This window comes from Corvus hawaiiensis, chromosome 13, assembly GCF_020740725.1.
Source record: "Corvus hawaiiensis isolate bCorHaw1 chromosome 13, bCorHaw1.pri.cur, whole genome shotgun sequence".
Lineage (NCBI taxonomy): Eukaryota > Metazoa > Chordata > Aves > Passeriformes > Corvidae > Corvus > Corvus hawaiiensis.
The window spans coordinates 14930776-14955131 of NC_063225.1; the positions used below are offsets into that span (position 1 = coordinate 14930776).

The following is a 24356-nucleotide window of genomic DNA, read 5'->3' on the forward strand; positions in this document are numbered from 1 at the left end:
CTGCCAGTACTCAACGCCAGGAAAGCTTCAAGGCGCAGTTTATTCAAGCCATAGGATTTCCAGCCCGACGGCACCGCAGCGCTACAGCGGCGACAGCCCCAGCCCCGGGCGACTACACGAAGTTATTGTCCAGTAATGGCACTAGTCTGCTACATTATCGCATCACAAAGTCCTAAGTGGACAAACTCATTGATTATATTGCCGACCCCTTTTTAAAGTAATTTGGCAAGCTTGCTAGCACAAGAACAGCAACTGTAACTTTCACCCATATGCAGGTCAAACCCAACTGAAACAAAGTTATTCTGGAACAAACAAACAAAAAAATCTATTTCAATTATTTATTATTTAGCCTTTAGTGTTACTGCAATCTAATTCTAAAACCCACACAATTTAAAGTCGAATCCCTAAGCAGATATTAGCTCTTGCTATGTCCCAAACCGAGAAGTTAATGTAATTAACATCATAAAACATGGTGATTTACATACTACCCACATAACTCACGCAAATAAATTATCCTCCCACAAATACAAAAAAAAAAAATACTGACACATTTAGGGAAGTTAGCTTTTGAGTTAAATTCAAGCATAGAAATATTTAGTAAACAATCCAATATTCAAGTTAGTTTGCAGCTCTTTGGGGGCCTGACAGATAATTGAAGTTCAAGCACAGTGGAGAATTTGGTTAGCTGCTCAACTTTTTTTCATAGAAAAATACCATGTCCATAGAAGAAATGAAATTAATTTCAACTTACTCAGTGATCTACTCTTTTATTTGACCTTAGTTAAAGGCAAACCAAGTACAGATACTGTACATTAAAATGTATGCACATAGAACAAACAGTTGTTCTTCATTCTACCTTAAAGGCTCAAACCTCCACACTCTTTTATTTAGAGCCCTTTGCAGGCAACGACTCCTCTCTGAAACACACTGCACCCACATTTAAATATAGAGAGATCCATCTGCAGGTCCCACATAGCCAACACTTATTAGCAGCACATCAATTAGTGTCCATATTCCAAGTCCACCGAAGCTGAAGAGTTTTCCCAGACCTTCCCGCCACTGACCCAAATAGAAACGATCGGCACCAAATCCACCAAGGGTGATGCTATAAGAATAAAAATATGAATAATTATTATTATATTTAGAGGAACTGAGCTTGGATATCCAAGTGTTTTTCCTCCAGCTGTGTTTGCTGAAGACAGCCAGCACTCTCGCATGAGAACCCATCATGCATTCTATGCCCTCCATTCCAAGCTAGACTATCTGAAATAGTGTTTATTCAGTAAATTCTTAGTTATTGGTTAAAATATACCAGGGAGAAAACCATAGAACCTGAAGATTTTAAAGACAACTAACCTGTTTTAGATTGACATTATCCAGTAGTTCCTGCTTACCTTAGTGCTAAGGCAGTAGACCACTTATAACCTCCAGTCCAGTTGCAATAGAGCATCTTAGGAAAGACACGGTTACCTAAACATTGGAAAACATTAAAACCTTAATGCAATAAACAAAGATCATATAAAAAGGAAGAAAATTACAAGGAAGATGACACTATATTTTTCCAAAAGGAGTCTAAAAGGGTTGACACTGACTGAGAAACAACTGTCAACACAAGAGCTCATTTATACCCTACAGGTCTCTGTTCCATCGGTCTTGGTCCCATATCAGAAAATTCAGTGAACAAATAGAGGGAAAATTAAACTAGTTGGGTGGAACCAGCATAATTTTTTTTAATTAGCCTACAGAGACATTTGGTATCGATTCTATTAGTGGTGTTCAAGTAAGTTTAACTCATCCAAGGTGACAGAAATAAAAACAACTGTTTTCTCTGGTGTGACAGCATACAACAGTATAATACAGCAATGTTTCCAGTTAGATGTTGCTAATATGCTAAAAAATGAAAATGTAGCAATAAAAAAGTACAGGAAATTGATCAAGGCGCAGGCTGTTATTGCAAAAGGACATAAATAATCTTTGTATTCACCCATTACAAACTATGTGAAGAAATTCTTCAGAGAAATCTGGCTTTGCCCACCTTACCTAGACAATGGATGTGATCCCGGACCGTACAAGTTGCGTTGTACCGTTGTCGTGGGCAGGAAACTGTCATACAGTTTGTGGAATTGGTACAGACATAATCACTTGTGGCAAGCTGCCAGCAAAACTGGCATGTCATGTTAATTGTAAAGTTCTCCTGCTCGTGGTTATTATCATCCTGTAAAAAGGACAGCACTATCACTTCAATAGTATTTAAAAAAAAAAAAAAAATCTGTGTGCTGTATCAAATTAGATTTCATGAGTAGACATTTTGGGCAAAATAACAACTGTTCTGTTTGCCACCTCTTATAGAACACAAAAATCAACATTAGAAAACCACCAAAGAGGTACCAAAGTCAAATTTAACATTCCTGATTCCTCCAACCTAAGGCTGCTGCCAAAAGGAGGACTCATTCAGTCTCACCTGTAAGGTCAGTTTGTAGCTCTGTCAGATACTTAGCCTCCTCACTCTCAAAATGATTGGAGTGGTTTAACTCAAAGGCATGGCCAGGTAATTAAAAGATCCAAGGCAAGAAAGGCAAACCAGGAAAGGGCAGGCCTGCCTTTTCAACAGCCCATAGTGAGTGATCAAACTTATCAAAGAACTGCAAATCTGCCTACATCAGAACCTGGAAACCAATATTCAGCTTTTTAAGACAAGATACCACAGTTTAATTACTTAAATCTAGGGTTAAGAGTAACAGGTTACTTACAACACAATGAACATGTGGCTTGACTTTGCAATCAAAAGTGGCTGTCTTCCCATATATACAGGAATAGTTTGTGTTACATGTCATGCAGTCTGGTGGCAATCTACTGCAAAGCCCGTTGCTGGGACAATTAGTCACGTAAGGTGGAATTTCTGTACTTTCTGAAAGGTGCAATAAGTGAATTAAGAAACTGAGTAAAGAAAGCCAAATAGTCTAAAGTATATAAATGATTTTTTATACATATACATTCACAAACACATGCACTGATTGTGGTATAAAGGGCTTTCCTCACCATACATGGAACAGCATTCCCAGCCTGCGCTGTGAGAACCAGAGGAGCCATAGGGCTCCATAGAGGACACCAGCCAACACTTCAGCACAGCATCAAGACTGAGCTTACAGGGATTAGTGCTGCCTCAGCCAGCACTCCTCAGCAGAAGTAATCAGTTTAGGTATAGCAGCAGGGTGACACAGGTAACCTACTTTGAGCTGAGCTCTAATTAGGGCTGCAGCTAGCTCAGCCATTTGTTGTTTGTATGTGTACAGAATCACCTCCTAAACTGCCAGCAAGAACAGCATTTCTGTCAGTCATGATGCACCCACAGCAAGCTACAAAGCTGTACTGATGGTGGACAGGGAACAAGTTCTTGCAGGATGCTGGAGTCTTTCAAGAACTTCCACCATCCTGAAGGGTATAAACCACATGAACCACAATCGCAATTTAACCTACCATTTTCTAGTTCTTATATGGACCAGTTGTCTAATTAGATAACCCAAAGTAATTGTAATGGTCATTGAAGAGTAATTCATAATGTGTTACATTACAATGCTTCTTACCACTGTGAAATCATGTACAGGTTTCTACGACCCAATTCAAGAACTTTTGGCCTCAAGACTCTGAGAAGGACCCACAGACAACAAACAAACAAAAAAGCCTAATACCTTACCAAATGCTTTGAAATAGGGAGCATTTGTACTTGTTGAAGTTAGGCTTTTTGCCAGTGTAGACTGTGGCTGTGAAAGCTTTGTCGTCATCAAAGATCCTGCTACAAGACAAAAACATGGAGAAAGTGAAATTTCTAGAACAAAATTCATCTTCACCGTTTGATTTCAGAACTCTAAAATGAAAATGCAAGTAGAAAGTGTAATGAGATTAGAAAAAAATCTGTTTTCCTGTTCTACTAATAGCAGGATATTTATGTTAAACATTAGAAAGAGCATTAGAATGGAATTGCTCCTTTAAGACAAGGAACTGTATTTATTTCCATTCAATCTTATTTTTTGATTCATGAGAATTTAAAGCACTGCTCAGAAAGCAGTGTTTGCTACTGAGCAATACCATTTAATGAAACAATGCAAGTAAATGTTTGACGGCACGATGGAATAGAGGAACCGGCTGGCAAGCACGGCTGTGTTGGTGCAGGCGCTGCGAGAACCGCCGACTGATGGCTCGGAGAGCCGCGATGGGCCAGCCCGCGCCGAGCCCTCACTGCAGCCGCCGGGCACGGAGGAAAGGACAGGCAGCTTCGTCACACCACCCACCCTGACCGTGCCGAGGAGCCCCAGGATGTTTTGGGTCACACACGTTCACAACAAAGAGCAGGCACAAAAGGTGCTGTATAATAGAGCAGCACACGAGCTGGTGAGCAGGGCCTGGCCCGTGTCTTGCCCTGACACCGAGCACCTCAACGCCAACCCCGCAGAGTGGGCACAACGAAATGCGGCCATGCCCGAAACACCCGCTTCGCCCCCAGTCAGGGGAGCGGCAGCGCATCCTCACACCTCACCGCGGTCACCGTCACCTCCGCAGCCGGACCCGCGCTCAGCCCTGGCCGCGGGGGGCAGCCGCCCCCACTCGAGGCCCCAGCCGGAACCCCTGCCTCTTCTACCACCCCCGGCACCCTGACTCGGCCCGGCGGCCACACTCACCACGGCCCGAGAGGACGGAGAGCTGTGACAGGAACAGCGCGGCCCCACAGATCCCCCGCAAGGCGCGCCACCACCACCGCGCCGCCATCTTGGTGCGCCCGCCGGGCCCGGCTCTGCCGCCAGGGGGCGAGGCGGGGGCGGGGCCGACCCGGCCTGAGGGGGCGCGGGAGGCGGCAACGCCACAGCGGCCCCACACGGGAACAGACACCGCCAAACCCAGAAATTCGCTGTAAAACGCCCTCGGAACCTGAATTCTGCAGGCTGAATACATCACACATGGAGCACGTAAGCCGTAAGCTATAGTCCATAAAAATAAATGTATGTATAAAGCATAGAAATAGAAATAAAAATCACCCGCCACTCCCCATGTTAATTCTGTCTAGTGGAACAGAAAGCTTTCCCAGCACTTACTCCTTCAATGTTTTTTTTTTCTTTTTCTTTTAGAAGCAGGAGATAAAAACAGATCCACAAACCCAAATGAATACAAAACCAAACACAGACCCATTCAACACAGGTCTGTACGAGTGTGAGACAGAAGTAAAACATAAGCTTTGTATTTATGTTGATATTTATGCACTAAATTGTAGTTTCTGCTTCATGGCTGTGATATTTAAATCACAGCTAGAGCTGTACAGCTTAGATAATTGCGCAATACACTTAACTAAGTAATAGCATATGAAAGTGAAAAAAAAGGTAAAAATTAATCTCTCAAAAAGTCCATTTCAATTGCCTGCAATGGCAACTTTAAAAATCATTTCTAAGCATAAACAGAACAGAAATATGGCCAGTTTCAAGTCCAACAAAGTGTTTTAAAATTAAAATTGTCCTCTGCTCCTTTTTAGCATTCTAACTACTCCTGGCGAATACAGTAATAAATTACACACAGAAAATTTTTTCAAAGTTTTTTTTGTGTTTTAGGAAAAAGCCAAAACAACAGCAAACAGGAAAAAAATAAACTACTTCACACACAGTTACAGTAATTCAACTGCATTCTCGGCAACCACCATTACAGCAACCAGTCATCCCATCAACTCCATGAGGGCCTTGTCACACTGAGACTTCCAACAGACTCCAGTGTATTTATAGTCTGTGAACACACATTCTGAAACAACCAAGGTACTTCCCCTGTGTCCCTTCCCCCCCCCGCCCTTACCATTTTTGTTACTATCTGGAGTTAGAAAAAAACCTAATCCAAACTGCTCCTGGGCCACCTACCCCACTGCCAAGCACTGGATGCCAGGTCACAGGCACGTACCTGCTCTGTGACTGAGGGAGCTCAGCACCCCCAGCAGCATCCACTGCCCTTCCCAGCCTCCTGATCCCCAACACTGCGCAGCCCTGACTTACTATTTCCACAGCAAACCCACCATGTCAGAGGTGTAGGACTTTCTAAATGAGCATTCTGCAATTCAGGCAGATCAGAAACCCATGCGATTGTTAAAGAAGTTGGCAGGTGCATCGGTCCTCTCATGCTTTTCCTGGAGCACCAACAGTGCTACATGTGCTTATTTTATGTATCCATTAACTGAAAATTTTCTCCAATGAGCATCACTGCTGTGCAGGAGCAAAGAAACATTTCACATAGGCAGCTAATAATTTTTTTCCTAACAGCAACATCAGAATTCTTCTTCTGCATTTCGAATTTGTGAAGTCTTAAATTTCTTGAGTTTTTCAATAGCAGAAGATACTGAAATCTCTCCGTGAACTTTGTTGTCTCTTGTTCGGACATTGACAGCATTATTTGCTTTCTCCTTTTCTCCAACCACTGCAAGACATAGCACAAAATATTAAACAGACAATCTACATTAGAAAATGAGCCTAGACAAACTTTGTCCAACATTAAAACTTAAATGATATCCAGAAATACAAGATGCGTCAATTACCTAAAATGAAGTTATACTGAGCCAGCTGTGCATTTCTAATTTTCTTGTTTAATGTGCAACTTTGATCTAGATCCACATCTGACATAAATCCTGCTTCAAAGAACTGGTTGCAAACCTGAAAGAAACCCCAAACAAACCAAAACCCTCTTAGTATTACTATATATTTTACACCACACATTTGTAAATGCTGTAATTACTGATCTCTCCCAATAATTAATTCATGTACATGCATAATTTCGTTCTTGTGAATGATTACAAGGAATTCAATGAAGTATCTGAAGAAACGTGCACACGCAGCAGGACCCCAGCTGGAAGACAATACAAGATAACATCTATATCAAACATGTGCTGCTATGCTGCTGCATGCCAAAAACCTGTCCTCAGACTGAGAAAGGAGAAAGAGAAGGAACAAACACAATCTTGCATTAAAAGGAAAGCAAGGGAGAAGGGTAAAACCAAACACGGTTCAAAAGTGAAGTGGTCAAGAATATACATGGTGGGAAATGGAAGAAACTGGCTCTGCCTACTTAAAGCTGGGAGTACTGTAATGAAGCATTAGTTATCTAAGGTTTGTCATCCAGGATACTTTTTCCTTTAATAATTACAGAAGTATTTACATAATTAAAGAAGCCAAAATACTTGATGTTTGTATATGTATACAGACATATACAAATTTTAGACTGAAAATTTTGTATTGAAAAATTTACCTCTCCCCTCAAACATGTCTCCAGAATTATTAAGCATTAATTCCCTGTTCCAGGACAAGTACTTAAGGATCTATGAAATTTGCCTGCTGCCATAAGGAGGCAGGCCCTCCTCTCACCTGCTGGGCGTATTGTTCTGAGGTGGGGCCCACAGGCACAACCATGACCTGCCGTGGAGACAGCCAGAATGGCCTGGCCAGCACAGGAGAAATAGGAAATAAAGGTGCATTTTACATTTCCAGTCACAGCCACAGTCATGTTTCACAATAATAATTTCTGTACTTTACAGACTTATTTACGTTAGCTAAGGATGTCAGATAGTGTGTTATCTCCCTCTTTTCAAGCTCACATAAAATAGTAAAAAGATTGATTTCAGTAAAATGACACATGGGGGAGTTGGACCTTCTGTTCTCTTGCCAGCTGACTTCACAACTTTAAACACAGTTTTTTCTGTGTAATTTTCACTTTTATTTATAACTTTACAGTGAAAGGTGGACAGTAAGATACGTGACTGAAAATAAGAAGTAACCTTTCCTTAATAATTTAAATACATTCATGAAGAAATATCTTCAGATCTTACTCAAGATAAAACAATCTTAGAAATACAAAAAATATTTCATGTATTAGGACTAATGCATGTCTGTGTATATAACAACTCAAATAACTGCTTTACATACATCTGACATCCTCCTGGAACAAAAGCATGATTTTTAAGAAAAAAGGAACAAGAATAATGCAGAACTTACACATTCAATTACAATTCCTATTTCTGCATTATTTTGCTCTTTTTCTACAGTTTCATGAAATTGATTTTCTAATAATAAACTATTAATAAATGGATATCATACAACTCAGACCAGAAAATTGGACTATTCTTGTGATCTTACCAACTAATTTTGGGAAACTTCTAGGGATATTATTTTTGCATTATAAGATATGGGACAATAGGAAGGATATGCACTTTCTACATTGTTAAAGACTTCTTAGAATTCCATTTGTGCCACATACCATTTTCCTCCATAATTTTCTGCTAGAATAGCTATCATTCTCTCCACAGATCCCAAAATAGCTCTGTGAATAATCACTGGCCTTTTCTTATCATCACCATCCTTACTGAAAAAAAAATCAAGTTTTTTTTTTTAATAAAATTATCTTAGCTCACATACATGTAAATCCTACTAATATTTTTGATTCTACTTTTAACAGAAAGACGACATTTAGTTATACTTATGAGAAATATACTGTTTTTATTAAAAACGTACTATAAGTTAGCTGGGCTTTTAAAGGAATTCTGCATAACCACAGTGATTTAAAATAATGCCTATAGGTAGTGACAGAGACATTCTTAAATTTGAGAAGACACTTGACTCAGCACTATTTTTGTGCGTTTTAATATTTTATGTTTTTCCTTGTACTCTCTTTCCATTACAACTTGCTTTTATTTTGTTGAACAGGATCTTACCTGCCCTTACTGTTCATTACTTAGCTTAAATCACGATCCTGTAATTTAAAAAACTGGCTTTTTAAAAAAAGAGCCAGTTCATAAGAGTATTATCACCTACCAAAAAAGCTATGACATCTACTGTAGAATATACAGAAGGATGAAAAAATTACAAATATTCTTATTCTATCTTGCCCATCTTCATAATATGCAAAAATTAAACACAGCAAGAAATACAACCCAGAAAATGAGTATTCAGGTCAACATGGCACTAAGATTAATTTGCTCAGTCGATAAAACTCCCTCTCCGTAGCTGGAAACCGAAGTCAGATTTTCACTAAAAGCTGTTTGCATTTGGTTTATGTTCAAAGTTAACTAATCTAACCTGATAAAAATAAAGAACCACTTAGTACAAACATACTTGCTCCTTAGGGCATGTTTGAACTTGTGTGCCATGTCATCCAAGGAGACACAATGACTAGGCTGAAAACGAAAACTGACTCAGCTGAGGGGTTTTTAGCATAACATATGATCGGTCGTCTTCAAAACTGGCAGACAAGACAGATAACGAGATTTTCCTGCATTTGCAATTAAAGTCAGCTATTACATTGAGTAAGTATCTTCAAGTTCATGACTCGGTCCTCTACTCACTGGGGGTGTTTGCCCTCCCTACCAGCCGACTGATTTACAAGCTAACCATTTGTTAAGTGAGCAATACAGCATTAGTACATAATGGGAATTACAGATAATGAAAGCTATTGCCTAATTTCATTTTTAAAAGGAAGATACTTAGCTTAACCACTCACCCAACATAGGTCAGATTAAACCGAATGGGTAGCTGGAAGTCAAGTTGGATGGTAGCACATTGATGGTACCTACCAATGGCATCTTTGATTTTAATATCAATCTGTGAAGCAAAATAATACAGTTACTAAATATAGTTTGCCTGCAGTACATCTGCATTTCTGTCCCTCCCAAAGTTATATTGAAATGCTGAGTCACTGACCTTAGGACCATAAAATGCTCCATCTCCTGGATTCAAATTCCATTGCTCTCCAAAGCTATTCAAGCTGTTTTGAAGTTGCTAACCATAATAAATGAAAGAGTAATTTAAAAAGGTATAGAAGGGCCTTTCATTACTGGAAATCAAAGCATTTGCCTTTGAAATTCAAAGGGAGTCAAAGGGCAGTACAACCCCTATTGTTCAAGGATTTGTTCATTTATGATACATAATCTGGAAATAGTAGTTCCTTGTATAACTATTGTGATTAATCAGAAAAAAAGAAAAATAGAAATCTAACTAGTTCAAGATAAGGGGCTAAGTAAGAATCTGGAAGTTCTGATTTTCTATAGAACTTCAGCTTTAATGTGACGTTTTCCTACAAGAATTTCCACTAAGGGCAATATTTAGCATCTGATTTAAGCAATTTCATCATGCAGCATGGGAGAACGCAGTTAAATATCTACCTCTGCAAATACAAATATTAAAGAGGTTTTTTGTTTGCTTTTAAATTAATTACCTTTTCTGCATGATCCCAGATCTCTAAATCTCCAAGATAATTTTCAGGTCTTGTAGAAAGATGTAGTTGAAAGGTAAAGCCAAAGACAGCATACACTGACTTCAAGAAATCAAGACAGCCCTTAATTTCTTCTTCAATCTTAAACATAAAACATATTAAAATATGTTAAAATTTACTTACATAAAAATGTAATTGAATCTACTGAATTCCTCATAACCAGAATATAAGAGTTCATTAAACAAAATAAGAAAGAATTAAAAACCCCTTGAAAATCCTACAAACTCAAATCCAGGTACTGGGCAAAAAGAGATCTGAGGTGTTGCGGCTTGAAAGCATGGCAAGAAAAGTAGTATTTTTGTTAAGCATGAGGTTCTGGAGCCAAGTTGTATCCTGAACAAAAGTGCATCAACTTATACATGTAGCTCCACTAAAATCTATGGCATTACTGACAAAAAAGTTTTTATTCAGCATTACTATAGAAAACAATGGGATCAACTGCTTTTTTCTTTGCAGAGGGAGATGGAAGATGCAACAAATCTTACTTTCTGGGATCTAATTACCCAATGCATCTTCCTAAATAAAAGGAATAACGTAGGAAAAAAACCCCATCAAAAGCAGCATTATGCTACACAATGGAAGAAGCAAGAGTTGAAATACTTCAGGGATTTTTTTCTTGTTTACTGCTAGTTTGCACTGGGAGAGGGAAGGGTTTTTTGGGTCTTTTTTTGGTTGACTGGTGGGGATGTAGGAGGTGCTTTTTTTTACCTGTTCCATTGTGCAAAAGATGTGAGCATCATCTTGTTGGAAACGCCTTACACGAGTCAAGCCACTCAAAGTGCCCGAGAGTTCATTTCGGTGAAGAACTCCAAAATCTGCAAGTCTCAGAGGCAATTCCCTCCAGGATCGGGGACGATGGGCAAACATCAAGCTAAAAGGAACATGGAAGAACCTTCCTTTTATCCTTCTTACAGAAGATTTAAGACAACACAGAAATAAACGAAGCTCAATATAGACAGTAATCACACTTTTAAGTATTTACTCATTCAGGTTGTCTACATCCTGAAAGACAGGCAAACAGAAAAAGCACGCCACTCAATGTACTGCTAAAGACCATCTGGGAAAAAACACTGCAGGAGTAAATCAGAACTGGTTCATCTCTACCTTCTTGGAACACCACATCTGATGCCCGCCTCCATCCAACAGAATTGGTATTTACTAGCGGTACAGACTAATATTAGCATGCACAAACCTAGCTCAGTGCAGACTTACTGCAAAGGTCTGCTTTGGGACACTGTCAGAGAAGTTCTCTGGACACACTGGCTTAGCAGTCTATCATAAACATACATGATAGCATGTATTAATACTCCTTTTATTTCTCCTCAGCCCCACAAAGGATAAATGAAGTAAAATAGTAAGTTTTCCAATTGAGAGTACTAACCAATGTCCTGGACAATTCATGGGTTTAAGGGCAAAAGCTTCCTTCTCAATCTCAAAAGAGAACATATTTTCACTGTAGTGCTGCCAATGTCCTGAAGCTTCCCAGAGTTTACTGTTGAAGACGTTTGGAGATACAACTTCAGTAAAATTACGCCTGCGATATTCACCCTATAGAACAAATGCAACATTTAAAAGGTGATAGAGCTTTTGACAAGCAAAAGCTTGATTCTTTTTAATGGTGGTATTATGATGGCAACTTACAGGGAGACTAAAGGACTACTGCAAGTGTAGATTTCGCACAATTGGAAAAACACAGCTTCTGCCTTATTTTCAAAAAGGTTAGATTTGTAAAATCATTGTGAAAATCTTATATAAGTTTACATACATAGACATTTCTCTTTCTGTGGATAGGTCAGTGCTATCATTTAAGATCAACAAATGATATTCATGTTGCTAGGAGTTACATCAGTATATACTCACCCTTATGAAATCCATGAGTGTGTTATAAAGAAAGGCACCTCTAGGGAGGAAAAAGCAGCTTCCAGGACTCAAATCATGAAAGAAGAAGAGTTCTTGCTCCTAGGTAAATTAAAACCAGAATGCTCTAACAACAATTCAGAAAGAATCGCAGAATGTACCTACTTCTCACACATTGAGACACTGTTTGCAAAGATGGAATATTGCAGCAACAAGATGATCTCTGGTCTACAAGTTCTCAGGAACACCAGTTAATTTATCTGCAGTTCTTACTCTTAGAAGTTTGTAAGAACACTGAATTCCATTTGATTCTTTGACTATGTAAATACAAATGTCCCCAAATTTACACCTATTATAAAGAATGACCAAACCATGTTATTTACACAATTTCCTAATAAATTCTCTTCTATGAAGAATAGAGTGGTTTAGGTAGGATCTGCAAAGACTTTACATTAATAGGTTTAAGATTTATTTCCCTAAACCAAGGGACTAAAGGCATTAGCTTTTTCCCAACATTAGTTTAATATTCATATGCAAGTGACAAGTTCAGTTTGTAGAATTAAAATTTTAAAATGTAAGCGACATCAAGAAGCACTTAGAACTGACTCCCTTTCAAACTGTCAAAAAACAACAACAAAAAATCAAAACTAAAATACAAGGAAAGAGAACGAATTCTATAATAGAAGTATAAAAGAGAGTAGACAGTGGAATAGTGTACCTTTCCAATTTTCCTATGATCCCGGTTTTTGGCTTCTTCCTGGACTTTTTCCCATTCCTTCATCATTTTGTTATCAGGAAAGGATATTCCATATATTCTCTGCAGAGTTTCCATCTCAGATTTTCCTTCCCAATATGTAGAGGAACTCTGATACACAAATCCCATATTTTAAGATAATATTACATAATATCAGGGAAAGAGGGATAAACACTAACCCATTCAAACATTATTATATTTTTCCTTGGGAAAAGAATTATATGCAATTCTTCAGCATTTGTTTATAATACAAAGAGACTTGCAGTGCCTTTTAGTCACTAATACAGAAGACAAACAGAAGTGACAGGTCAAATCATTTTTATTCTGCTTAGGTACCTCGCTTTAACTCACATCATGGCTTATTTTATTATTTCATGTTATGGCTTCTAAAAAGGCAGCACTTGTTTACATTGAAAACATAATGCAGTAGGGAAACACAAAAGGCAAAACAAACCTAACTCTCACAGTTAAATGTGAGCAGTTTTAACCCTCTACCCACTTAATCCCTGGAACTCAAGAGTTCCATGCACTTCAGTTAGGAAGCCAGCAAAAGCCACAATGATGGATGTTCCAAAGAGCTCAGTCTAATAAGGTTACCAAAATTAGTATCTGTGAGTAACTTAAACTACACCATAAATTCAGAGGCCTCTGCAAACATTGTCTCTGCCTTTCCTGGAAGCAATGCCATTTTTTAACCGCAGCTTTTAACTTCCAGATCTGCCAGGGTCCACTTTATCTCCTGTACCTGAAGGATACCATCTGACAAGGTCAAAATACTATTTTCTGACCCAGTGAGTACCTTGGATGTTCATTTACTGCAGAACAGAGCATACACACCCCCCTGCACTCAGATGTGACAGCTGGTACAGACTAACCAGGACACTTGTCCTGTGAAGTGCGGTGCTGGTTGGAGATGGTGGCACAGTCCTGCCACAGGAGCTTAGGCACTGCACTTCTCTCCTGTGCACGGGCGAATTGGCTCCACAGCTAATCTGGTCTCTAATAGCTAGAGTTTTTTGCAGTGCTCTTCATCAGTCTAAACATGCATGTTACACTAATACTCTCATAAAGAAACATGCTGGTAACCTTCACTGAGGTACTATTGTCTTAGTCAAGAATTAGTAAACCTCAGAAGCAGATCAATGACCAAAGTCAGTAGTTCTACTTCTACAATGGGAGCTGGGAAAGAAATTAAGAACTATTGTACAGTAAGCAAAGAAAACAATAGAAAGGACCAATCCTAGGATACATCAGCTCAGTAAAAATAAATATATAAATAAATCAACTGACAATTTACTTCAGTTTCAATGTACAGTTAATTTAAAGTTACCTTAATTATTTTAAAGGCCTTAATTTTTCCAGTGTGTCTCACATGTGGACCCCTGCAGAGATCAATCAATGGACCACATCTATATGCCAAAAGAAAATGAGTTCATTTCCAAGCAATGCAACAACATTTTTCAATAGTCACTAACGGCACAAAAGTTCATGTCTGACACATTCAAACATGACAGTAAATAGAAATATGCAGCGTGCAGCAAATTCAGTGCACCTTAAATGTAATTGCGCCTTCTACCTGAAGTGGAATATTCACTCAGTAAACGCTCAGCACATTTGATCCATTATCAAGAGCATCATAATACATATGCCAATTCATATAGTTCCATATGTGAACTTGTTCAAGTTGGCCAGGAAACTTCAAACTATGCACATCCAACAGAAAAATGGTTTTGCCATTTTCCAACCAATTAACAAGCAACTGCATGAGCAGGTTCCTCACCCCACACTGAGCTAGAGTTAGCTTTATCCATTATGCAGCAAGCCAGTGTCAGGGGTGGTAACTTATTTTAATCAGTCTACTGAAACCGGAAGGAATGAATAAAAACTGAATTTGACATTTGTCCACAAACTGAGACCTAATCAGTCCCAGCAGAGAAAGACAATATGTCACTTTACATAAATAGCAATATTGATTACAAACTTAAGTCCCAATCACACAAGAATTCAGAACTTAGAGTAAAAAAACACCCAACAAATTATTCTCTTCTCAAATTAAATTCATTAGGTATAAAAATACTTTATAATACCTTTCAAGTATATTATTTTACCTGTATACTGTGGTAGTTGGTGTCTTCACCTTCTCATTAAGGATACGACACTTAAACTTGTTATACTGTGTGTGGAAACATAAAAAGCCAGAAACATCAATAAAATGGATAATAAAATTCTCTTTTAAAATTACATATTAATCATACAAGTGCACCAGTGAAAGACACTCCTAATTAAAAAAAAAAAAAAAACAAAAAAAAAACCAAAGCAAAAAAACCCCCCACATATATTTCTCACAAGAATTGCAAAAGCAAAGGGGAAAGAGACAAAAACATCTTAACTCCCCTGAGGGTGTGTTGAGGATTGTGATTACCATCTGAACACCTCAAAGCACTTGTGAAAGGCAATCCCACAGTACAGTGAGACTGGCAATATTCACTGAATAAAACAGGACTAGAGCTAAAGTCTTTTTTGACCTGTTTCCACAAGTGGGCCAGAAGAAATGTATGCCTTTTGTTTACTTGTCTGTCATTTCATTGAGCTTGAGGTGTTTTTTTGTGGAGTACAAAATTGTTTTTATTAGTGCCTGAAAGCATCCTGAACACCTGAGAGGTCTATGGAGAGGGGGAGAAGGATGGTACCGTTCTCCTTTGTTTTACTAGACAGGTACTATTCTGACGAGTCAGTCACATGCAATATTTCACAAAAGTTACATTTTAAAAGATCATTGTACCAGATCCACAGCTACTCTAAAGATTTACCTTAAACATGTCTAACAGGATCTCCTTTTTGACTTCCAGCCTTTCAAAAACCTGTTTCTCTTCTATGATATTTTTACAACAGCTCTCTAGTAGTGGGAATTCAGTACTAGATACACTTCTAAATAAAAAGACACAGGCAAAAGAAATATAAATTAATTATCTTGATACTCCCATTTTTTCAAGTGACCACTTTCTAATGGTCTAATTCAAAAAACATGGAATGTGGTGGTGTGATTTATCACAGTATTTTCTTAGTTACTTACAATCGACTGTATTTTTAACTATTAAACTCAGAAACACAGATAGTACCATCCTGAACAAACCCACTGCAATCATTCCCAGAACAGTCTTTGACATGATCAAATGTCTGGAAGACCTATAGCTCAAAATATTCATACGATTTAAGAAAAAAACAAACCAAGGGGAAAAAAGGCTCAATCCAGCCACAAGAGCCAGTTTATCAGCTCATGCAGATTCAGTATTCTCCCTGCCTACAGAAAGATAAACAAGGAAAAAACAGAGTTGTAAAGCTGTGCACAAGGATTAGAAAAGTAGTAAACACATATACCACTTACATGCATTTGTGCCCTTGGAAACCAAACTTGCATGACTCTTCAAGGAAACCACCCCCTTTACCTCACAGCAACTTCAGAAAGTTTAAGTCAAACACATGGCATTTTTTCCACAGAACACTGAACAGCTTCAACTCTTACAGAGCAGGTGTCTGAACACTGCTTCTGAATTTAAATAAATACACACACTCAGTTTCAAATCATATTAGAGATCCAATTTTACTTCTAACATGCAGAAACAAACAAAATAATTCTAGTACTGAGCTTTAATATAGAGTATTAAAATTCTAAGACACTGTAATTTTACCTATCTTCAATATAGATGTCATAATGAAATCCATTCTCAATTGGTGGTCCATAGCATAAGAAGCCCCCAAAATATCCTTCCATGGCCTCTCCAAGAATGTGAGCACTGGAATGCCAGTAAACCTGTAAATGAAGTCAGGTGAGCAAACCATGAGGTCAATGGCACTGGGTAACTAAAAAGAAGAAAAAACAAACCGGAGGTGTATCTGCAGATGGGAAGTAGACTGGAACCAATGTTGTTCAAATTTTGAGAAAAGTAAAACAATTTTATCTTTTCATTTTGAAGTCCTCTAAATGATTAATATAATGGCAGATGTGGCACTAAAGGTCCACCATACTCCAGCCTCAAAGAGGATGACTATACCTCTGCACAATTCCTTCAAATTAGTACTTACTGTATTTGTTCATTTATAAGGTATTTTCGGTTGAAGTCGATGCACCACTAATCACATCTAAAGCAATGCAGCCAATTAAGTTGCTATTGTTCACATTCAGTACATTTATTACTGCGACTGTAAACTACATTACCTGAAATGTCAGATGAGGGAAGCCAACAACAAATACAGTTGATCAATACCAGTCTGATGTTCTGAATTCTTATTAATTCAGACTATTTCAGAGCTGCTGCTACAAGATAAAGACTTTACAGGCTCCTGAAATGCCTCCAACAAGCTTAATCACATGAACAATTATTTGACAGAACTGAAGTCCACCTCTAGTATATAAAGATAACATAAGCTTCAGACTGAATAGCATTAAAGAAAAATCTTGGCCATGTTGCTAAGTATATATATAGCTTAATTGACTAAGATATGCCTACTTAAGGATCTAATAAACAGTGCCAGCACAAGGAGGTGTAGATTTTATTTATGACTCAAGTCTAATATTAGACAATTTTTAGAAAATGGTAAGACTGCCTCACTTTGCTTTCACAGTCTGATCTTCAAATGCACTGAGCCAAACCATAGACTGTTTCAAATTAGCATACAAATCAAGACCTACTGTATGAACTAACTTGTTTATGTAAAAGAGAAGGATGAAAAGAACACTAAGATTTTATTCACTCTCAGACTAGACGCACTTAGTATCTAATCTTCTTTGTTGAATACAGGAAATACATTACTTGAATAGTTTTGTGGCTTTTTTTTTAATTCAGTATTTTAAAAGCTTAATTCTGTCATCAATTTTATGTCATTAGTTTCTTTAATCAAGCAGAAACCAGAGAGTGTTTACTCACAGCTTTGGCTTCTTCATTATCAAAGGTGAGCAGCTCTAGAGTACAATCTTCCTCCAGGGGACGGTCCAGGTCCCAGAGTTCACCATTCACTTTGGCTATGACCACATTCGAAGCCAACAGTTGACTAAAGAAATAGAAAAGATGACAAGAGACAACAATATTTAGGTTCAGATTTGTAAAAGACTTTAGATTTCTAAACCCCATGAGGCTACATCCACATCTTGTAGAACCTGAAGGTCTTAAACTTTTGTTTCTGTGGTCTTCTTAAACAGTTGCCTACTTTTAAGGTATAGAACCTTAAGGTCTTAGGAAGTTTCATTCAACAGTTTTCAGTGCTGGGGATCTGAAGGAAAGACTGCTCCTTGCAACAGGTTCTACAGTATCTGCTAGCTCACAAAACTTCACGTCTCTTAATTCCTAGCAGTCTCACAAATTTATTAATTGGAAGCAAGCATTATGATCCCAGCGCAGAACCTCAAGCATCACTCAGAACAGTAACTTTAAGCAGCTGTTTCTACTACATGAAGCTGAAGTTCCAATGCTTTCCAAGCAAACCAATTTAAGGGAGCCATCACCCACTGACTGTGACGTATTTTATGCAACAAGGTAAGAGACAAATGATAGTAACAGTTTTAGCACTACAAAAGTACAACTCTTTGAATGTGTAGGTTACCTAATTCCTACAGCTAATTGATATGGCGTGGTTTTCCAAGATTCCCCTTCAACCGTCTCTCCATCTGTCAGAGTAATTTTGATAGATTTGCTCTGGTTGGCTGCTCTGTAAGCTAGCAAAGCATCATGTTCTTTCTTCAGTGCTTCATAAAGCTTCAGTCTGTCTTCTATGAAGCCTGGTGCACACTGGAGCTGTAAGAAATAAATTAGATCATACACACACATATATATGAGACAAAGAGAATAATAGGATTCACAGTGTTGATGCATCCCCAGGGGTTCTAACTTGTTGTCTTGGGGTGACGTTATGATGTGTATCCCATATCGGTGCCTATGCCCAGAAATTAATTTTTGTGCCTTTCTATGCCTCTAAACTGAGCCTGAGAGGGGGAAGGAAAAAACTGAGCAAAACTTTCTCAAAGCAGTTTGCAGCTTGTTCAAGGTCACATAAAGACAGCAGGTTTTTTTCCCCAGCTGGGGCAGGGGAGCGAGGAAGCACCCAGCTTGCTGTTTTCCAGTCAGCTTTTGGCCAGTTGTTTCAGTTTCTTGTTCTCCGGAGAGAGACTGAGAGTTGAACTTTGCTTTTCCTTCTCTAGAATTCCGGATTTTCTCCCTTTGCTACTGGACTGCTTTCAACTTCAGAGCACATCGGGAGGACTTTCCACCGGGCACAGAGGACCTGGCCCCGGCCCAAGCCCCAGCTCCGAGGAGACCAAAGGGAGGACTCTAACGCTTTTCCAGGTTTTTCCTCCACAGTGAAAGATTTTACCATTTAACCTTATTTTCCTTTCCCGGGTGTTTGTTAAATAAATAGTTTTATCTTCTTCACTTTCCTTCGAGGAAAATTTATTTTTTTCCCGAACCTGGTGGGGAGGGGTGGTTGTACCTTCTCTCAGAGGACATATTTCTAAATTTGGCCAAACCGGTACACTTGTCCAGATTTCACTGTAGTAGAATTTACACTAAAATTCAGTAAAGCATTCATAAATAATATATACAGGGTAGTCCCATCCAAATTGCTGACTATTTTATAGTGGTTTTCCAATTTTCCATGCATTTTCATCAATCTGGGCCTAAATGGGTCTGTGAGTTGGACCTCAGAAAGCAGCCTATACTCCTGGCCCAAAATTTGCATTTGGCAGATGTCCTGGCAAAATTTGGATCACTCCAACAAGCCCTCACTACTGTCACTACATTCAAAGCCCCAGATTCAAACAAGACAGTTCACATGAAGATTCCTGTATTTTAGATTAAGGTGAGTTACTAAGCTCTATTGTACTACAGCAGTGCTGCCAACATTCTTTCAGCCATCATGAACACTGTTTAAGTGCTCGTGAACCATCAGTCTCCTTAGGCACCACAGAATCATGACCTTTATTTTCCAATAACCCAAGTCCTTTTGTTACATAAGAAGTAGAGATCTAAGAATGTATCAGTAACTCTACTAATGCAAGATGAAGCTCTTAAATAATGTGGGGTTTTTTTCTCTGTGCTATAGCAAGCCTTCTTCCCAAAAGCTGGGATTTCAAAATACAGCAAAGTATTTCAGATTTGAGCACCTTTTCTGAACCTGGCCAAAAACCACTCCTATTATTATGTGGTATTAAAGAACCACTTACATCATTCTGGTGTTGGTTCACAGCTTCATTTTCTTTTTTCTTTTCCTCTTCAATTTGATTCACCACATCAGTTGGACTTGCACTGGAGACTTTCTGAAAACAGTGATAATACAAAGTATAACCCTACTATACCTTTAAGATTTTTTCCAGCAATCATTAAAGCAAACCAAACCAGTATAATAATGGGCTAAAAAGGCAATTACAGGGAATAAGGTATGTCCTTAGTACAAAGACTTATCATGACTCGTCTAAAATTCATTCTTTTGACGTTCTGCAGACACAGCAATGTTGCTCACCAAGCAAAGTCCTCTCAACACAATTCCCCAAATTTTACTACTACAACTATCACCAGCAAAATAGCCCCAGCGAGGCCGTAGGAGACCAAACCGGAGCAGTGAGCAGTAACAGCAACTTTCAGTGGTGTGATACCTCGAACAGGTTGCCCAGAGATGCTGTGGATGCCCTATCCCTGGAAGTGTTCAAGGCCAGGCTGGATGGGGCTCTAATCAATCTGGTCTAGTGGAAGATATCCCTGCCCACGGCAAGGGGGTTGAAACGAGATGATCTTTGGGGTCTTTCCCAACCCAAACCATTCTATGAACACACCGCCTTAGCGCAGTGCTGCGGGCAGACCAGAGACCACGGCCCAGTGCTGCGGGCAGACACCGCGACAGACGTCAGCTCCCGTGGGCTGGGCACAGGCGGCTCGGCTCCGTGAGTGCCCCTGTCCCGTCCCTTCCTGCCCGCGGAGGTCCGGCCATCCCGGGGTCACCGTCCCGTCCCCGCTCCGAGCGGCCCCGGCGCTACCTCTCCGCCGGCCGGGGGCTGCCCCGGCGCCGCCCGGCCCAGCTCGGCCGCCAGGCTGCGGCGCAGGTGCAGCAGGCGGTAGCGCAGCTTCTCGTTCTCGGCCCGCAGCCGCTGCAGCTCGGGGCTGGCGCTTCCGGGGCAGTCCGGCTCCTCCTGCGGCTCCTTCAGCCGACCGACCTCCGCCGCCAGCCAGCGCAGCTCCCGCTCCTGCCGCGACAACCGCAGCGCCACCGCCTCGGCGGCCGCCGCCGCCATGTTGCCCACGGCGCGCTCCGCCCCCGGCCCGATCCGGCCCCGCCCGCTGCCGCTGGACCCCGCCCGGGCGCGGCGCGGCTCCGGGGCCGTCCGGGGCGTTCCTGCTCCCATCGCTCCTTCTTCTATTTGAGCGAACAGCTCGTTGGAGCCCTCGCTGATGTGCTGCTGATTAATCTACGTACCCGAGGCCGGTGAGCAGTTGGGAAGTGTCGATATCCACAGAATCAATTAGGTTGGAAAAGACCTCTGAGATCATCGATTCCAACCTATGACCGAGGACCACCGTGTCAACCAGACCACGGCACCACGTGCCACATCCAGTCTTTCCTTTAACACATTATGAAACAAATCAATGTCAAAACGTGTGGGTCAGGTTGCATCCTTATTTCACTTCAATATCAAATAAACACTGCCAGAGCTTATTTGTAGTGGATGCTTCCTGCTGACACAATTTCTTACGAAATTAGGCTGATTGAAACTATACAGTATCTTAGCACAAATCGCAGGATTTAGCACCAAGGTAAATAATGTGAAGAGGTTTGAGTTGCCGGGTGTTAGGACTCAGAGCTTGGGAGGATTGTACAACTCCTATTGCACAGTCTGTGCTGCATCATTTACAGGTCATTGCAGTTAAATACCTCAGTTCTTTGACCCTGGGAAAAGAATAGTTCTGCATCACAAATCTTGTATTCCCACTATGTATCCTTTTGTCTCAAATACTTCTTTGGCATCTTCAGTTTATCTAGTTTCCTCCCTTTATTGTACATCACACCCACTTCTCTGTGTTCAGTTTCTCAACACACACTTTCAAATTTTTTCCTTTAACCTGTACTCAGACTTTAAGAGGTGTGGATTTTTATTAGAATTCTGGCAATTGCCAAATCAGAATTTTAGCATTATATTCTTCTATTTACTCAACGGGAAATAACTGCATGGTATGTGAGAAGGCAGAGAGACAAATTTTGTAATTGTCTGCAACTTGATACATTTCCTATGATGTCGCCCATTCTTCTTTGTGACTTTAAGATTTTGTAAGAACACATTTGAGATTATAAGGATATATTCTTTTACCAACAAATATAATGGGGACATTTCTGGCTCAAAACATTGTACTCCTTTAGAAGAAAAAAGTAAATTACTCAGTGCATCAAGTCCAGAGACACTCCTATAGTGTATAGTCACAAATTTTAAGTTAATATACCTCAGCAAACTGATAACTATACACTTTTTAGATTTGCACCAATTCTTCCTTCCTTTTCTGAAGAGATGCAACTTAACAACACCTATGTCTACCCCTCACTACAGCAAGGTCATGTATCTTTGATGTTGGATTGGCAGGTGTAAAAATAAGACATAATATATAGCTTCCTTTAGAAATCCACTTCATTATTAATTTGATAGGTTACCTGTTCTTTCAATTTCTGGATTCACTACTGCGCAGAATTACTTACTCTGCTTAGGATACTGATGACAAGCAGTGTTATCAGCACAATAAAATAAACACAGATTTGTTTTTCAAATGAAACTCTGAGAAATGTGTTCAGGTTACATCCCCTGTATCTCATCTTTGGGTACTGCCTTACGAACCCAAAACATGTAACTTTGGGCTTGCTCTAGAATTTAGTGAAGTAATGGAAAACTGACACTCCAAAGTTGTAGAGGCTGAGAAGGCTGATTCAGAGGATGCTGTCTAACATAGACATAGAATACCAGGTTTTATTGGAATCTTTTACCTGCTGAGATAATGTGGTATTAATATTACTAGAATTTCTGAGACAGAAACAATTTGGAGAGAGAAAAAAATTGTACTACCTGAATGGATGTTAAAAATCTAGAGGGAATTTTAAGAATTAAAGAGCTGTTTGTTTCCAAGGCTACCTAGAAGATCTGCCACATAGGTTGGCTACCTTCTCTTCCCTCTGAAGATGACCCTGGTTTAGCTGTGGTCCCTGGCTCATGGTTAGGATGGCTCATGGTTAGGATAACAGCTGCTCTGTACCATCTCTCTTCCCCCAGATGGTCCTCTCTGGTGTGTGATGTTGTGCAGAGCACAGGGAGCTCTACCTGAGATGATCACAGAAGCGTGAGAGTCTCACTGCTATGGCCAATAAGCCATAACATTGTAAACTGGGACCATTAATATTGCTTCAAATAACACATAATCCCACTGGTCCTTGCTCCAGATGATGTGTCACACAGAGGCTTGTTGTAACCGCGAACAACCACAAGGTGACAGGCACTGCTGCCAAACAATTCTGTGAAGCCGCGCTGGCTAACTGGGTGTTCACAAACACAATAAAATTCCTGAATTATGACATGGTCAGTGGTCAAGTTTAATGTTAACTGATTAATACTTGAAATTTTGGCAACAAAAGAAGCCTGACAGGAGAATATAGCAGTTGCATCTTAAGATCACAAGAACAGAAAATATTGTAAAACTTGTTTGACTAAAAGCTTGGCAAAATATTTTTGTTTGCTCCACAACAGATAAATTACCGTTCAGAAAAGTGCAGGTAAGGCCACACGAGCTAGGCCATGGATGCATTATCAGTTGGAAATAATGGAAATAGAAAAAATAGACTAAGAAACAGGAGGAGGAGGAGGAGGAGGAGGAGGCAGGAAGTATTCATAGCTTTTCTATACAGGGAATTTATGTTGACAGAAAGTATGAAAACAAGACCGAGAAGTCCACATACAAAGGAGCATTTGCATAAGGGAGGTTATGTAATGTGTGATCCTCAGTGAATGATTATCAGTGGCAGGACACCTCCACTGGGATTGCAGTAATCTCCACTGGTAAACCTGGCTCAGGAAATGGATGCTACATGGTTTATTTTGCTTGGAAAAGCCATAAAAATGTAAACATGCAGAAATGTTGCTATTCTTAATAGTTATGTATTTACCTTCACAAAAAAGTCATATTCTGTAACCTTTTTTTTTTTAACCTTTTTGCATATATGTTTACAAAATATTTATAGAAACATGCTTTCTAAATGTGTAATTCCATTGCATATTAAAGCTAATATTTTATGGAAGAGCAAGAAGTAGAGGGCATTTGTACTGGGTATGGCCTCTGAGGAATATAAAATTAAAGTGTACAAAGGATGCTTTATTTTATGTCCTGTACCAGCTTGTACAGATTATTTCAGTTTGATCAGCTGTCTTCTAGAATGAATTATTTTTTGC

At 39.6% G+C, this 24356-nt stretch overlaps 2 protein-coding genes across 4 annotated transcripts; both read right to left on the reverse strand.

Annotated features, from left to right (window-relative positions):
* Positions 1-21: 21 nt before the first annotated feature.
* TM2D3 (TM2 domain containing 3) lies at positions 22-4811 on the reverse strand. Of its 2 annotated transcripts, none has more exons than XM_048317762.1 (6): positions 4677-4811; positions 3695-3790; positions 2751-2908; positions 2041-2215; positions 1395-1470; positions 22-1105 (listed from the first exon to the last, which is right to left on the reverse strand). In XM_048317762.1, exons 1-6 carry the CDS (start codon positions 4762-4764, stop codon positions 940-942), a joined length of 759 nt encoding a protein of 252 aa, XP_048173719.1. In that variant the 5' UTR covers positions 4765-4811; the 3' UTR covers positions 22-939. The 2 variants fall into 2 exon arrangements, with proteins under 2 accessions (XP_048173719.1, XP_048173718.1); XM_048317761.1 differs by having other exon boundaries at positions 3695-3793; positions 4677-4810.
* Positions 4812-5201: 390 nt separating this feature from the next.
* TARS3 (threonyl-tRNA synthetase 3) lies at positions 5202-21191 on the reverse strand. 2 transcript variants are annotated; one of them, XM_048317758.1, is made up of 19 exons: positions 20916-21191; positions 20109-20201; positions 18491-18681; positions 17818-17941; positions 16582-16703; positions 15703-15820; positions 15001-15065; positions 14223-14301; positions 12857-13003; positions 12142-12240; positions 11663-11829; positions 10990-11152; positions 10225-10362; positions 9711-9788; positions 9511-9611; positions 8272-8376; positions 7383-7455; positions 6560-6674; positions 5202-6441 (listed from the first exon to the last, which is right to left on the reverse strand). In XM_048317758.1, the coding sequence occupies exons 1-19, from the start codon at positions 21168-21170 to the stop codon at positions 6293-6295; spliced, it is 2382 nt and encodes a 793-aa protein (XP_048173715.1). In that variant the 5' UTR covers positions 21171-21191; the 3' UTR covers positions 5202-6292. The 2 variants fall into 2 exon arrangements, with proteins under 2 accessions (XP_048173715.1, XP_048173716.1); XM_048317759.1 differs by lacking the exons at positions 5202-6441; positions 7383-7455 and having other exon boundaries at positions 6607-6674.
* Between the last annotated feature and the right edge of the window lie 3165 nt (positions 21192-24356).